This window comes from Euleptes europaea, chromosome 3, assembly GCF_029931775.1.
Source record: "Euleptes europaea isolate rEulEur1 chromosome 3, rEulEur1.hap1, whole genome shotgun sequence".
Taxonomy (NCBI): domain Eukaryota; kingdom Metazoa; phylum Chordata; class Lepidosauria; order Squamata; family Sphaerodactylidae; genus Euleptes; species Euleptes europaea.
Genome location: NC_079314.1, coordinates 100,909,046 through 100,923,704, shown reverse-complemented (window position 1 = coordinate 100,923,704; position 14,659 = coordinate 100,909,046). Strand labels below are relative to the sequence as shown.

Genomic DNA, 14,659 nt, shown 5'->3' with positions numbered 1-14,659 from the left:
CACTAAGGCCTTCTTAACCCTTTAAGGTCTCTCCAGGATCAGAGGAGCATGCCTATTATTTTGGGTGCAGTAGAACACGGGCAGGATGGTGCTGCTTCAGTCGTCTTGTTTGGCGGCTTCCTAGAGGCACCTGGTTGGCCACTGTGAACAGACTGCTGGACTTGATGGACCTTGGTCTGATCCAGCAGGGCCTTCCTTATGTTTTTAACCTTTTTTTCAGCCTGTGGGCACCTTTGGAATTCTGACACAGGGCGAAAACGCCTGGTCGCTTTATCCTCCTTTAATCCCTGTTTCAGCCAGGATTCAGCCAGGATCGAACGCATGCGCTTTGCCTAATGTGCGTCCGATCCTGGCTAGAACAGGGACTGAAGAAGGATAAAGCGACCATGTGTTTTCGCCCATAGTGTAGTGGGCACAGCCACAAAACGGCTGCCACACTCTACTTTTCGTCACACAGTGAAGACCCTTCTGCTGTGGTGGCAGCTACCACCAAAGCAATGTTGTTGTTTTTCAAAACCTGCACCGCCAATCAACTCTCCAATGGCCAGTCAGAAGACTTGCTGGACAAAAGCAACACCCACTCCCTATAAATACTCGGTGGGCGCCAGGAAAGGTCCTGGCAGGCACCACGATGCCCACAGGCACCACGCTGGGGACCCTGGGCTAAAAAGATACCCAGCTGAGCTTAGTGTGGAACGTTCTGGCTGCCCGCCTCCGAACTGCAGGCCTGCCACACTGAACATCTGCCCAGTGACTTGCAAAGAACCACGCAAGGGCCTCGCACACACACAGTTTCACAGCAAACAATGCAAACCCTCCGCATGTGCGGTTTGATCTGCTGAGACCCACTGACAAAGATCTGCCTCGTGCCGATACAAAACAAGCAGGAAAAGCAAGCCTCATACAATTATTACTATCAACAGTAATAAATGGATTTATTCTTAGTGCATTTGGTGATGAGGTTTGAATGAGGCAGCTGAAACTATCATATTAAGAGAGCTCTGCAGCTTTCCAAATTCACAGCAATTATCAACACCACTGAGATTATTAGAGCAGAGAACGTAAAATACATTAGAACAAAGTTGAACATTAAATGCTATTCATTTCACCGCATCGGGGAAGACGGCAGCAGAAGGCAGGTAAGACAGTGATTCAGGGGGGGCAAAGGACAGAGGAAATCAAACTGGCATATTATTTGAAGAGCAGATGGGAAAAGTCAGTGATTAATTCTATTACTTTTGCATTCTTGAGGGAAATCAGGAAAAATGAACGTCTGCATTTATAATTCTCTGGCCTGTTAACAGCTGTTAGAAACATCTAATTATTTACTTGGTAGGGGGAGCAATATAGCTGTTTGCTCTGAACAAACAACCTGCCTATCCTACAAATTAAACTTTCAGCAGAATTGAGTGGGGTTTTTTTGGAGGGTGGGGGAAAGCTTTATTCTTATAAGCACCATTGGGGCGGGGGAGGAGAGAAGGAGGAAAGCACTGCGAATCTTTGTAATCTCTGACTAACCCTAAACAGGAACAAAGACCCTCATGATCAGTTTTTTGAATATATTTCATGTTTGACCATTACTTCTTTTACTAAAATTCTCTCCCTGTAGCGCAGAGCCCTGACCGCGATGGCCCAGGCTAGCCCAATCTTATCAGATCTTGGAAGTTAAGCAGGGAAGGACCTAGATCAGGGATGGGGAACGTCAGGCTCGGGGGCCGTTTAAGGCCCGTGAAATCATTTGGTCTGGCCCTTCGTGGGTCCTGGCACATCTCTAGCTCAGAAGGCTCTAAGACTGGTGATCCGCCCCCTCCCATGGACAGGAATAGCCTCTATTCAAGGTGGATGTGAGTTTGTTTTGCTGAGAAAAGGAACCCTTTTTCCCCCTTGCAGAAGAGTCCTTAGCTATGGAGCTGCTAGGACCGCCCAAGAAACTGTGTCAACACTTTCCCACTCGGGCCGTGGAGAAACGTATTCCCTCTGTACTACAAGAGGGCTGGGGGCGAAAGTAGCGACAATAGAGGGGTTAGAGGGGGCAGGACCAGAATGTTGGTGGGGGGAGTCCTTAGTCAGTGTGTCTTCATTTAATCTCTGCAGGCGGAGGTAGCAGGAGCCGGCTGTAGAATCTGGCCTGACCATGCAGAGCAGGAGCAACTCTGGTATGTGGCTGGACGGCTACGCCCGGCTGGTGCAACAGACCATCCTGTGCCACCAGGTGGGCGAGTGCGCCACCGGTTGGATGCCTGCCTGCTTGCCCACAGGGGTGTCATCTGGGGCAGCTGCCTGCTTGGGGCTTGGTCGGCTAATTTTTAAGTTGATAATTTTGTATGGCCCGCGAATGATGTTATAAATATCCAAATGGCCCTTGGCGAAAAAAAGGTTCCCCACACCTGGCCTAGATAGTACTTGGATGGGAGACCAACAAGGAAGTCCAGGGTCGTTGTGCAAAGGCAGGCAGTGGCAAACCACCCCGGTTTGTCCCTTGCCTTGAAAAACCTATGGGTTCACTATAAGTGATCTGTGACTTGATGGCACTTTCCACCACTAAAACACAAAAGGTATTACACTAGCCAGTAATTTTGCACCCCACAGACCTCCTGACAACACTTGATTCCTCTGTACTTCATGAATTTCAATGGAATGCATGACCAGTATCCACTGACAAGCATTAAAAAGGAGGAGATGCAAGAAGAGGTGAAGAGACGAAACTGGGGTGTTCTATCTGCAGTGACGTGCACAACCATGGAAGTTGTCTCTCGACAAAGCGGTCAGTAGTGCAATCGAGGGGTGGGTGAGCCAGGCAAATGCCCTGGGAGGAGCTCAGAAAAGGGTACATTCAGCTCCACCTACACCAAGCAGCGGTGGCTGGGGCAGACAAGGCATTATGCTTTTCTTCTAATTAAGGTTCTGAGCTTTTGATCTTGGAGACAAAACTAAAATGTACGTTTCATTTTATTTGAAACAGAACTCTAGAAAAAGGGGGTGTGGGGAGGGAGATCCAGTGCAGTATACTATGAGGAATATAATAAACTGATTTTCAGAAATGTTGTCTTCTCATCTGTCAAAATGCAAGGTGTACAGCACAGCACAAGAAATGCAGATTTCACACAGGATCCCAAACACTAAGTCCCCAAGTGGCTTTTCTACAAACCTGTGTTCTATTGACATGCTAGTGTCAATGTACATTTTAACATAGCATTTCTGAGCCTTGGGGATAGCTGTTTAGTACCAACAGTCAAATATTTCAAATCCTCCCAAAATTTCCATTAAGTCATCTCAAAAAATTCATCTTTGATCTCATCAGAGGATGCATGTCAAAAGTTTTCAGAATGGCCAGACTTTCAGAGCATCTGGGGTACAGTAAATTCAGTGGTCCAGAAATAAAACGGGTATCGAACCCATAACAGGCACGAGGATGTGTGGCAAATGCTGCTAAGGAGCAAGAAAATAATGGTAATTTATAAATCAGTTTCTATTATAAAGCCAGTCTATTTTTTTTTCCAGCTGTGGGATCCTGTTCCTTCTTTTGGGCACATACTGGAATACCGGGTCCAAGGAGAACACAAAAGCTACTCTCCAATTGCTCGTTGCTGTCTATCGACGAAATGGGGAATTTCAATCTCCAGAGCTGCCAGTCCTGCCACCTCTGCCCTAAAACTTTACCTAACAGGAGCCATACAGGTAACTAAGCTTCCAGAACTGTCAGACAGAATAATAATAATAAAAAATTATCTCCATGATGCTCCTGAATAATTTACAACGGCACTGAGTTTGAAGAATAATTAGGTGCAAAGCACAGGCCCTGCAGGAAGAAGCATGTGCCTTATGGTCTTTCAGCCAAAGAATACAAGCAGCCCCATTGCCAGGCTGGTCACGTTCAAGAGACCTGCTGGGAGAATCTCCAGAATCCTGCACGAGTGAGATAAGAAAGGGATTTTAATCTAATTTGATCTTGTTAAATGGTATTACCTGGGCTTCTTGGCATGCAGCTCTCCTTAGCAGGTTATCGCTATCGGGGGGGAAAAGAGAAAAGAACTGATGTTAGATAGCGGAATTTGGGGAAAAGGAAATAAGGGGTTGCATTCGGGTTTTTTTAACTACTTCTACTGCTGCTTTCGCACACAAAAACCCAGAGACCTTTTTTTAAGAAAGAAATTTCTTGGCAAGATGCTGGAAAGGAATCCTACTGCTTAAAAGTTATTTAATTTTGAAGCCCCATTCCTTTTCTTCATTTACCTCCCTTCTGCACCTGAGAACTCAATGCCCACATAATGAGATTAGAGAACTGAAGAATGCCTCATCTATCACACAGACCACTTCACCTGAAGCTCTACATTTTATAGGTATTGCTTGGCTAAGCTCTTTTCCTTCAACCCCACAAGAGCAGCAGCAGCATCCAGCTGCCCGGCCAGCCAAACCAACGGCCGCCAAACCATGCTGATGTCTGAAGGAAGCAGAATGTCAACTGCAGCAAGGCCAACAAGGACATAAGGAAAGCCATCCTGGATCAGACCACAGCCCATCTAGTCCAGCAGTCTGTTCACACAGTGGCCAACCAGGTACCTCTAGGAAGCCCACACCAAGACGACGGCAGCAGCATCCTGCCAGTGTTTCACGGCACCTAATATAATAGGCATGCTCCTCTGATGCTGTAGAGAATAGGTATGACTAGAATTCATGTTGACCATTAGCCATGGATAGCCCTCTCCATGAACATGTCCACTCCCCTCTTAAAGCCTTCCAAGTTGGCATCCATCAACCCATCCTGGGGCAGGGAGTTCCACAATTTAAGTATGCGTTGTATGAAAAAATACTTCCTTTTATCTGTTTGGAATCTCTCACCCTCCAGCTTCGGCAGATGACCCCGCATTGTGTTAAGGTCATGCAGCTACATAGCTGAGGTGAGGCTGGCTCAACGGGCAGGATGAAGACAAGAACTGATTGCCCCAGGCCCACCCATACGGTGTGATGAAAGGTCACAACATAGCGACAAGATAAAGTATTTCTTGACTATACAGCTATTAACTAATAAAAATAATAGAAAGTAAGAATTTAAGAAGCATATTGTCAGACGCAAAGATCACAATACAAAGAAAATATATTAGAACAGAAGTTATAAAGTAAGTTCCAGTATCATGAAAGAATTTGATGAGTATGTTCGTATGTTTTGTTTTACTTGTTTGAAAAATAACTTTTTTAAAAAAAAAAACATAGCGACAAGATAGCGAACTCTCCACCTCCCCTCTCAGTCACACCTCAACGTTCACCAGCTCCAAGACCAGCTGCCAAGGAAGCAATCCCAGTTCCCAGGGGCTAAATTAATTCAGCTCCTTCCCATCACAGAACCCTCTCGGCTGAGAATGCCTGCGGCTTGCGTATCCTAATGGCCTGCCTGAAGTCGCACTGCTTGGGACTAAGGAGCACACTGTAGCAGAGGCAAGGAAGAGATTGGGTTACCCTTTAAAATATTTATATACCTGCTGCAGAGGGCCCCCAAAGCAGTTTACCAAAATAATGGCTTAACCACTCCTGAGAACAACTGCTGAACAACTGTAGCGTCGGCCCGTGCCACAAAGGTCAACGCGGAAAACCCATCGATACGAACAGATGTTTGTCCTAAAGGGTCATTGAAAGACTCTGGGTTTCTTGCGTCTCTTCCTAAAATGCAGTAGAGCTGGTAGTTTCCCAACCCTCCTAGGCAGGCCGTTCAGCAAGACTGGCACTACTGCTATGGCAGTTCACACCCAGCCCAAGGATGGTCAAACGTTCCTGGGGAGGATGGCAGTGGGAGCAGAAGCTGATGCAACGAGAGCAATAGCCACACAGGTTCAGATTGGGAGAGGCAGTCCCTCACATCTTATATTGAGGCAACTGCCTGGGCTGTGGAAATTGCTAGCCCAGCAAAAAGAGAGAGTGAGAGTGACCAACCGACTTGTGGGACAATTTTCTGGAGTAGGTTGGGGGAAAACCCACAAGATTTGGGCTTGTGTAAAGCTAAACGTTTGGGGTTGAATCCTGGTCTTTGGGGCCTTTTCCTCTGAAGGCAATGGAGACTTGGCTGGGGCTACGGTTGCCAACCTCCAGGTACTAGCTGGAGATCGCCTGCTATTACAACTGATCTCCAGCCGATAGAGGTAAACTCGCCTGGAGAAAATGGCCGCTTTGGCAATTGGACTCTACGGCATTGAAGTCCCTCCTAAACCCAAACCCTGCCCTCCTCAGGTTCCGCCGCAAAAACCTCCCACTGGTGGCGAAGAGGGACCTGGCAACCCTAGCTGGGGCCATAACAAGGAGGCATCAGCTTTCCCAGTATTGGAAATTCTGTACCTCCATATCTAGTAGTTATGTGTTTAATTTGGTGTATCCTGGTCTTACTCCACAAAACTATTCTTTCCCGATCAACGCCCTGTGGATTAATTCAAATTGGGGTTGAAGCGTTGTGAAGTTAAAGGGGCAAAGAACCAAAGTAGATGAATCAGTTTAGGACAACCAACTCTCTACGGAAGTGGCGTTCCTATCCTAATTCCTCTCACTCTGCCTAAAATGCTCTGGATTTGGCATGAGCACTGAGTTCATCTATCAAGCAGTAAAAGGGCAGGGTGGCAAAAACCTCAGAGGTACTTGCTGATGCCTCAGGGTAGTCCTGATTGGGGAGGGGGGAATGGAAGTTAGCTCCGTTTTTCAGAGGGCCTGGACTCACCTGAACCCACCTTTCACTTCAACTCAAAGAGCCTTCTGCATTTCTGTTAACATATAGCAAATGATCTGGCTTATTAGGGGAGGGGCTGTGGCTCAGTGGTAGAGCATCTGCTTGGCATGCAGAAGGTCCCCAGTTCAATCCCTGGCATCTCCAGTTAAAGGAACCAGGCAAGTAGGTGATGTGAAAGACCTCCGCCTGAGACCCTGGAGAGCCGCTGCTGGTCTGAGTAGACAATACTGACTTGGATGGACCAAAGCTCTGATTTAGTATAAGGCGGCTTCATGTGTCCATTACAGAACTACTAAGACTTTTCCCTGTTCTCTGCTCACCCGTTTCTTCGGAGCTGCTTAACTTGTCCTACCTTACTCATATTATTGCCAAAGTAGCTTTTCTTTGAGTTGCAAAAACTATTGATTTCAGATGAGGAATCAATCGGGAGAAATTCAAACTAAGCAACAAGAGAAACTCAGTCAATAGGAAAACCTTTAGTGAAAATAATGGGACAAACAGAAACAAGCCTTCTAAGCGAGAGAACGTATAAATAATATATTACTCCGATTCATGCCTAATTGGAATATTTATCAAAGTTTTCCTTGGAGGCATTAGTGCTCCCCTTAACATAATGTTTGCTCTTCAAATTCAAAGGAATAAATCTTGTGTGTTAAGAAAGAGGATTTTTTTTTTTGTAAAACGAATAGCAGAGCATTGATTAATTGCAGTAATTTTACTAAATACTAGTTAAAAGCCAACTCTAGCTCTGAAATAAATGGGACACCCCTGCTCCATCTTTATCCACACAGAACACTGTACACAAACACCTATGCATTATAAAGGGAGTGAATTTTGCCCACTTCTGGGTAAAGAGCCAACGCAGACACTGTTCAGCGCGATGTTGTACATGCATGCGCACACATAGGCATAGAGGGGGGGGGAAGTAGTAAAATTTCATCAGCTTTTCTTCCTTCTGTTTGTTGTTCTTCTGTATATGTGTGCGTATGTATCCGCCCCATTTTGTGCTTCTGATGAAGTAGCCTCTAGTTCACAAATGCTTAAGTCACGACAAACATATTAGTCTTTAAGGTTCCTCAAGATTTCTTTCTGTGTTCACTGCACTAAGACTAAAAGAGCTACCCCACTGGAATATCTTAGTATGTTAAGGTTTGCCCTGATCCTTTCCCAGCCATTTGGGGGAGGAAAGCTTTTGAATCGATAGCAATTAGAATGCTCTTTTTTTCCTAATGACCTGCCACCTGCGCCGCCAGATTGCCTTTCCTCCTATAAAACTAAAGGCCACAGTGACAGATACTGCATTTAGAAGCAAGTTGCTTGGTTCATAACAGATAATATTACTTACATGAACGTTGCAGGGAATATTTATGTTGTTGTTGAGCTTTCTTGAGAAGCTGAATTAGTTCAGTATTGATTCTGATTCAGTTACCTACGGAACTGAGGTATGCTCCTTTTCTTTCTTCCCGTGCTTTTCTGGCTTGCCAAACAGGTCCAGTTACTTGGAAAAATAATTGTTAAATTGGATAGCAGCGAAGCCGCACTTAATTAACCAGAAATTGCTGAGCTTTTGAATTACTTTTTTGCCTGAAGGCAGAAGGGGCTGCAAGCAAGGAGCAGAAGCGGCGGGTAAAACCACTTCATACTTTTCTTCTGGATATTGTCACAGGGATAGCAGACGTCCATTGGCTTTTTCAGGCAACGATCACTTAGCGGGCAAACCTGCCCGATTTCCTGCTACTCAGTGGAAGGTTATTGCATTAAGCCAGTCATTGTTTTTACTGTATAATAGCAAACTAGAAAGCAAAATGCCAAATAAGGTGAAGAGGTGGCCTGCAGTAAAGATAAGTGAGAGTGTTTAGGGAGTTATCTGTTCTGGGCGCTCCGGCACTGTGGAGCCTGTGGAGGCTGTCAATGTCTAGTGGTGTAGAGGTTAAGAGTGGTGGTTTATTCTTCAGAGGGAATTCCAAGGTGGTAACCGCGTTAGACAAAGAAGAGCTGCTTTTTATGCCCCACTTTTCTTTACTGTAAGGAGTCTCAAAGCAGCTTACAATCACCTTCCCTCCCCCCCTCCCAAACAATCACCTTGTGAGGTAGGTGGGGCTGAGTGAGTTCTGAGAGAACTGTGACTAGCACAAGATCACCCAGCAGGCTTCCTGTGGAGAAGTGGGGAATCGAACCTGGTTCTGCAGATCAGAGTCTGCTGCTCTTGACCACTACAAAGATGGCAAAGATAAGAGCTAGCATGGTGTAGTGGTCAAGAGCGGCAGACAAGGTGATTGTTTGGGAGGGGGGGAGGGAAGGTAATTGTAAGCTGCTTTGAGACTCCTTACAGCAAAGAAAAGTGGGGTATAAAAACCAACACTTCTTCGTCTAACGCAGTTACCACCTTGGAATTTCCTCTAAAGAATAAACCCATCAAGCTCCACAGTCACATAGCCTAGATTTTGCAACCTGGGGGTAAACGGAGAAACCTTTAGCACTATGAAGGGAAGAAGCCTTCCTTTAGCCGCAGATGAAAGAGCAACACCTAAGACAGCTAATTCGAGGGAGTCAAAGGCTAATCTAAAGCAATGTTGAGCTAAAGCAACACCTTTTCCATCAGAAGCCCCAACTACTCTAGAAACCAAGGCACAAGATTTTGCTAAGCCTTTAATCGGTTATAAAAGGGCACCATATAAGTCTACTCAAAAGCACGCCTCAAGCATAGTAATTGAGCCACAGATGTCAGCAACAACCGAGACTTGCTTGCAAGGCGACACACATATTGTTGTGAAACTGCAGTCTGGGTAAAAGCAAATGGATCGCTATGGATCTGACTAAAATAGCCACTGATGGGGTGGGGGGAGGAAGAGTGAGGGCCTTTGACAAAAGATAGGAGCCGCCATAGAGAGGGCTAAGTTTGCAAAGGAGAGGAAGAGGCAACTGAAAATAGGTTGGGAAATGAAATGCTTTGTGATGTCAGATCTCTCTGGGGACCTGATGTGGGCTGGTGGATCTGCTGCCCTGTAGGGGTGCCTCTTTGCCTCCACTTGTGCTCGGCTTTTGCATCTATAAAGAAAGAAAGCACTACAAAAATGACACCAGTCTCCAGTGCCCCTTCCTCCAAATGAAGTCAAACCCAGCTGCATTTCCACTGGAACTTCTCACCACTCATGAAAGTGGGGATCGCGGAACAGTATGGTGTAGTGGCTAAGAGCGGTGGACTCTAATCGGGAGAACCGGGCTGGTTTCCCCACTCCTACACATAAGCCATCTGGGCGACCTTGGGCTAGTCACAGTTGCCTTAGTGCTCTCCCAGCCCCACCTACCTCTCAAGGTGTCTGTTGTGGGGAGGGGAAGGGAAGGAGATTGTAAGCTGCTTTGATTCTCTGAGAAAATCGGCATATAAAAACCAGCTCCTCCTCCTCTTCTTCTTCATTCACCCCTAGCAATGTTTCTCAGCATTCCACGTGTCTTCAGCACCATTTCTCTAAACATTTAAACCCCCCTATCCTGGAACATCCAGCGTGGTAACACAGAAATCAAAAGGTGGGCTGCTAATAACCCAGAGGGAGTTCAAATAGGTTTTGCACTGAAAGACTGACCATGCATAAAAACGGCAGTATCGTTCATGATGTCAGATTAGGTTCTGGGGAATAAGGCAAACCTACAATGCAATCCCATGCAGAGTTACTCCAGTCAAAGCTCATTCACTGAACAACACGGGACTTACTTCTAAGTAGGCAAGCTCCCTTAACGTCTTTAGCCTGCTTTCAACGAAGAATAAGCGTAACATACTTATCAACACTCCTAAATTTTAAAAACAGAGCCTTGCGTTCCTCATCACCTAGGATTTCCATGAGTTGTTTTCACTGATTTATTCCTCACTTTATCATCAAGCCCCATGAAATCAGAATCAGCACTAGGCTATCCAAATTAACTTTCTTGTGAGGAAAAACTACACACACACACACACACACACCGAAGCTATTCCCAACCTGCCAAGTCTACTGGCGTTAAAGCCAAATTTAGGACACTGCAACCAATAGACCTGCCAACTTCCAGGTGGTGGCTGGAGATCTCTTGGGATTACAACGGATCTCCAGGAGACCAGTTAGCCTGGAGAAAACGACCACTTTGAGAGGTGGACTCTATGGTATTATACCTCGTTGAAGTCCCTTCTCCTCCCCAAATCCCACTGTCCTCATACTCCACCCCCAAAACCTCCAGGTATTTCCCAACTCTGAGCTGGCAACACTAAAACCACACACTGAGTTGAGCCAGCTAGTTGAAAAAAACACAGAGGTCCATCAGGAGAAGATAAATTGTGAAAACCGAACACAAGCAACCAAAGACTGGCTTGCTTAAGTCTTTTGTTTAGATCCAGGAAGGACTGAGCATAAAAGAAAGAGGAACCAGTTAAACCTTCCTCTTTTCCAATTGCTTGAAAAGTAGCGAAACGACAGGGCTTACTGTGGTCCTCATGTCAACGTTCAGCTTATATTTACTTTTCGCTGAAGCCATATTCACTCTACAAACACAGATTAAAGTAAAACCTTATTAAATAGACTTTTTAAAAAGAAACCAGCACGAGGGCTTAGGGCAACGTATTATTTTTACAATACTTATCTCAACCAAAAAAAGCAAAAAAATCTAACAGCAAATTCACAATGGAGCCATCTTGCATTTTGCGGTTTTCCCCCCCTTGCAATAATGGAAACGCTCCTATTTTCTGAAGGAAAAACAGGAAGACTGCTTCATTAAAAAAAAAAAAAATCTCTACCCCACTGTGGGTGTGCACATGTTGCAATTAACCCCCCTCTCCCACCACCACCTCTCTTTGTCCAGGGTCACCCATTAACAGGGTGCAAACAAAATGAGCAAACTCTCGACAGTTAGTTCCATATGGTGTAAATCAAACACTACTAAAAGTCTGAAGCAGTCAATCAGAATGAAGATAAAGGACTCCTCACCCCAGGTTTCTGTATAAAAGAGTACAACCTTTACAAGGCGGATTTGCACTCTGTGAATGCTCAGCAGCTAACCTAAAATTACATTTACGGGCAGTCAAGCCGAAAGAACCTGCAGCACAGGTTCTGCCTTCTAGCTTCCACTTGGCAAAAGCTGGCAAGAAGTCAATTCATACGCCAACAGCATTAAACAGAAAAACAAACAGGTCAGTTTCCGGGACTGAGAGGGAACACCGCATAGCCAATAAAAGTGCCAGGAACCTTCTGGAATCCGGCTGGTTTCGGACTATCTAGAGAAATATCTGTCATTTTGTTGGAAAGCAGAACCGACGGTGGGATGGGAGGAGAGATCTGGGGATTCTTTCGGAGGAGAAACCTCAAGGGTGAAGGCCAACAAGGTGGGAAAAGTTAATAAACAGCTTTGATAAGGAAGTGGGAAACTTTAAGAATATTCTGCCTACCTCTACATTTACCATCACACAGGGTAATTTTTAAACCTAGGGCAACAGGATCTTATTAGCCAGCTGTTGCTCTACCCCATGGCTTTATTTTCTAACCAATGACTGTTTATATAACTATTTTTTTTTCCTTTTTCTGAATTCAGTGTTATGCGATTGGTCTCTGCAGCCACGTGCAAAAACCCAACGGCCCATACTTACCAAGATACAAACAGAAAGTAGAGAGATGCCTACCGGAATATGAATAACTCTTAATAAGAGGGATTTCAGTGGTTTTCCTCCTAGGTCTATGACGGTTTGGTTTAGGAGGCTGACCCTTGATTTGGAAAGACGTCTCTTAAGACACAAAAACGGAGGGCCTGAGTTGCAGGTAACCAGACAAGAATACTTCTAACTCCCAACCTGTTTGTGGCAGCAAAACGGAACCCTAGTTGTGAGATGGGAAGAATAAGCTGGAGAGATGAACTCATTGAGGTGCAGCAGCTTGAGACCTGGGCCAGCCAGGTACATTCCACATCCCCGTTAGAGAATGGAGTAACTGTGGAGCCTGTTTTGACAGAGAACCACCAAGACGTACCTTTTAAATTCCATTCCCCATTCTTACATGGCACGGCTAGCACCAGAGACAAACATAATTTTAGAGCTCTTTTTAATTTAAAACTATCTAAACATCAAAACTGGAAGGGGGGAATCAATTCTGTCCATAAATAAAGGTAACAGGGAAAGCTTCAATTCCATTTCACCAATCACAAAATATTTGGTCAATTGACATGCTAAATAATGGGCAAGTATTTTAAAAGCATTAACTTATTAGCAAAACAAAATTAAAAAACTCTGTCACCCAAGTCTGATACTCATGCTAATAGTACAAGTTTATATGCTAACACCATGAACCATTTAAGATTTGTTAATTAAGTACTGCACACATTTCAGTTTTGGGCGGGGAGAGCATGGAAGCTATGTATATTTTTAAGATTGTGTGCATTTAAAGTGATCAAATTGCAGCTGACCCTATAGGGTTTTCAAGACAAGAGACAAATAGAGGTGGTTTGCCATTGCCTGCTTCTGCGTAGCAACCCTGGATTTCCTTGTTGGTCTCCCATCTAAGTACTAACCAGGGCCAACCCTGATTAGCTTCTGAGAGATTACAATATCAGGCTAGCCTGGCCATCTGGGTCAGGGGTTTCTACGACTAGTCATTTTAAATTTGGGGGGGGGGGAACTCTACTACCACAATGAAAGAAATGGCACAACCACCTATACTTCCTGTCTCTTAACTATCAAATGTCACTCTTAAAGGTTTTTAAAGGAGTCTCAATTAAATAGTTACTCTTTGTTTTAGGTTCATAACCTCTTGAAGACTTTTCACAGGCAGTTATAGCAGAATGCTTGGTAACAAAATTCTGCTACATTTTTAAAATGGTTTTTTTTTGAAAAAGCAAACTTTTAAATACTTCTAAAGACTAAATAATAATTACCAGTGCTTTCCATATAGCCAGTTTCCTCCCCAAGTGAGCAGGCCGATCCCAACGGTAGTCTTCTTCCAGTGATTTCTAAGGGTTTGAAACATTTTGATCACCTTGGCCATGTTTTGTTTTATTCTGCAGCACACCTTACAAGGATTCCGATGTGAAGAAACGGCACTCTAGAACATCCATGTGATAAACTACAAATAATAAAATTAATACAGTCACAGAAATGGCTAAACAATTAGCTTATGTCTTCAATCACCTGCTTCTTTTCCAGGAAGCTGCTTTATATGGGTAGTGGCCCATTCTAATGCTTGTGAAGTCTAGGCTCTTGTTGCCCTGCTACATTTTATTTATTTACAAAATTCATTACGTGGCTTAGGTCTGCTCTAGACAAGCAACAGCAAGGTGGTAGCATGGGCTGCTTTATACTGCAGGTAAGATATGCCATTTCTGAATGGTCCCCAACAGCAAAGACTTTGCAAATTTGAAAATTAGCACAGAAGACAAGAGAACTGGTCTAGAACCCTTCTGTGCTATTTTTCAAGACACAGGGGTCTGTCTATGTGAACCAACATCCTCTGAAAAGATACCACCCATTCTACCACCTCATTGTGCCATATGCCTAGGCCAGTCTACATCAGCAGAGAATTCTACTCAGGCTGGTAAAATGCTGACCAGGTGACAACGTCTTCACTGGTGCCCCCTCCTGCCTCTTAAAGCTGCCTTCTACGGAGTTAGACCATTAGTCTATTCCTCCTAAAACTGACACAGGTGCATCATACCTTTCACTGGGTCAGATCACAGGGCTATCAGGGTCAGTCTTGCCTACTCTGAAGGGGCTCCCCCAGGGTCCATTTTTTCACATCTCTGCCCACTTGATCCTTTTACCTGGAAATGCTTATGACTACACGTGGGACATACCTGTCAGCCACTGTCTCCACCTTTTGAGAGCTCCACCCACTATACTCCACCAATAAATTAAATGTGGTATTAGGGATAAAGTCACAGGTGGGGTTGCCAACCTCCAGGCAAAGCCTGGAGTCCTCCTGGAATTATAACTGCTGTCCAGACTAC

At 44.8% G+C, this 14,659-nt stretch overlaps 1 protein-coding gene across 1 annotated transcript in view; it reads right to left on the bottom strand.

Annotated features, from left to right (window-relative positions):
• The window catches only part of AGK (acylglycerol kinase), a 45,989-nt gene extending 32,235 nt beyond the window's left edge, over window positions 1–13,754 (bottom strand). Inside the window, exons 1-2 of the mRNA XM_056846739.1 lie at window positions 13,592–13,754; window positions 3,967–4,006 (exon numbers count right to left, since the gene is read on the bottom strand). Coding sequence (XP_056702717.1) covers window positions 3,967–4,006; window positions 13,592–13,701 — 150 coding nt within the window. The 5' untranslated portion in view covers window positions 13,702–13,754. The remainder of the gene's footprint in view (window positions 1–3,966; window positions 4,007–13,591) is intronic.
• Between the last annotated feature and the right edge of the window lie 905 nt (window positions 13,755–14,659).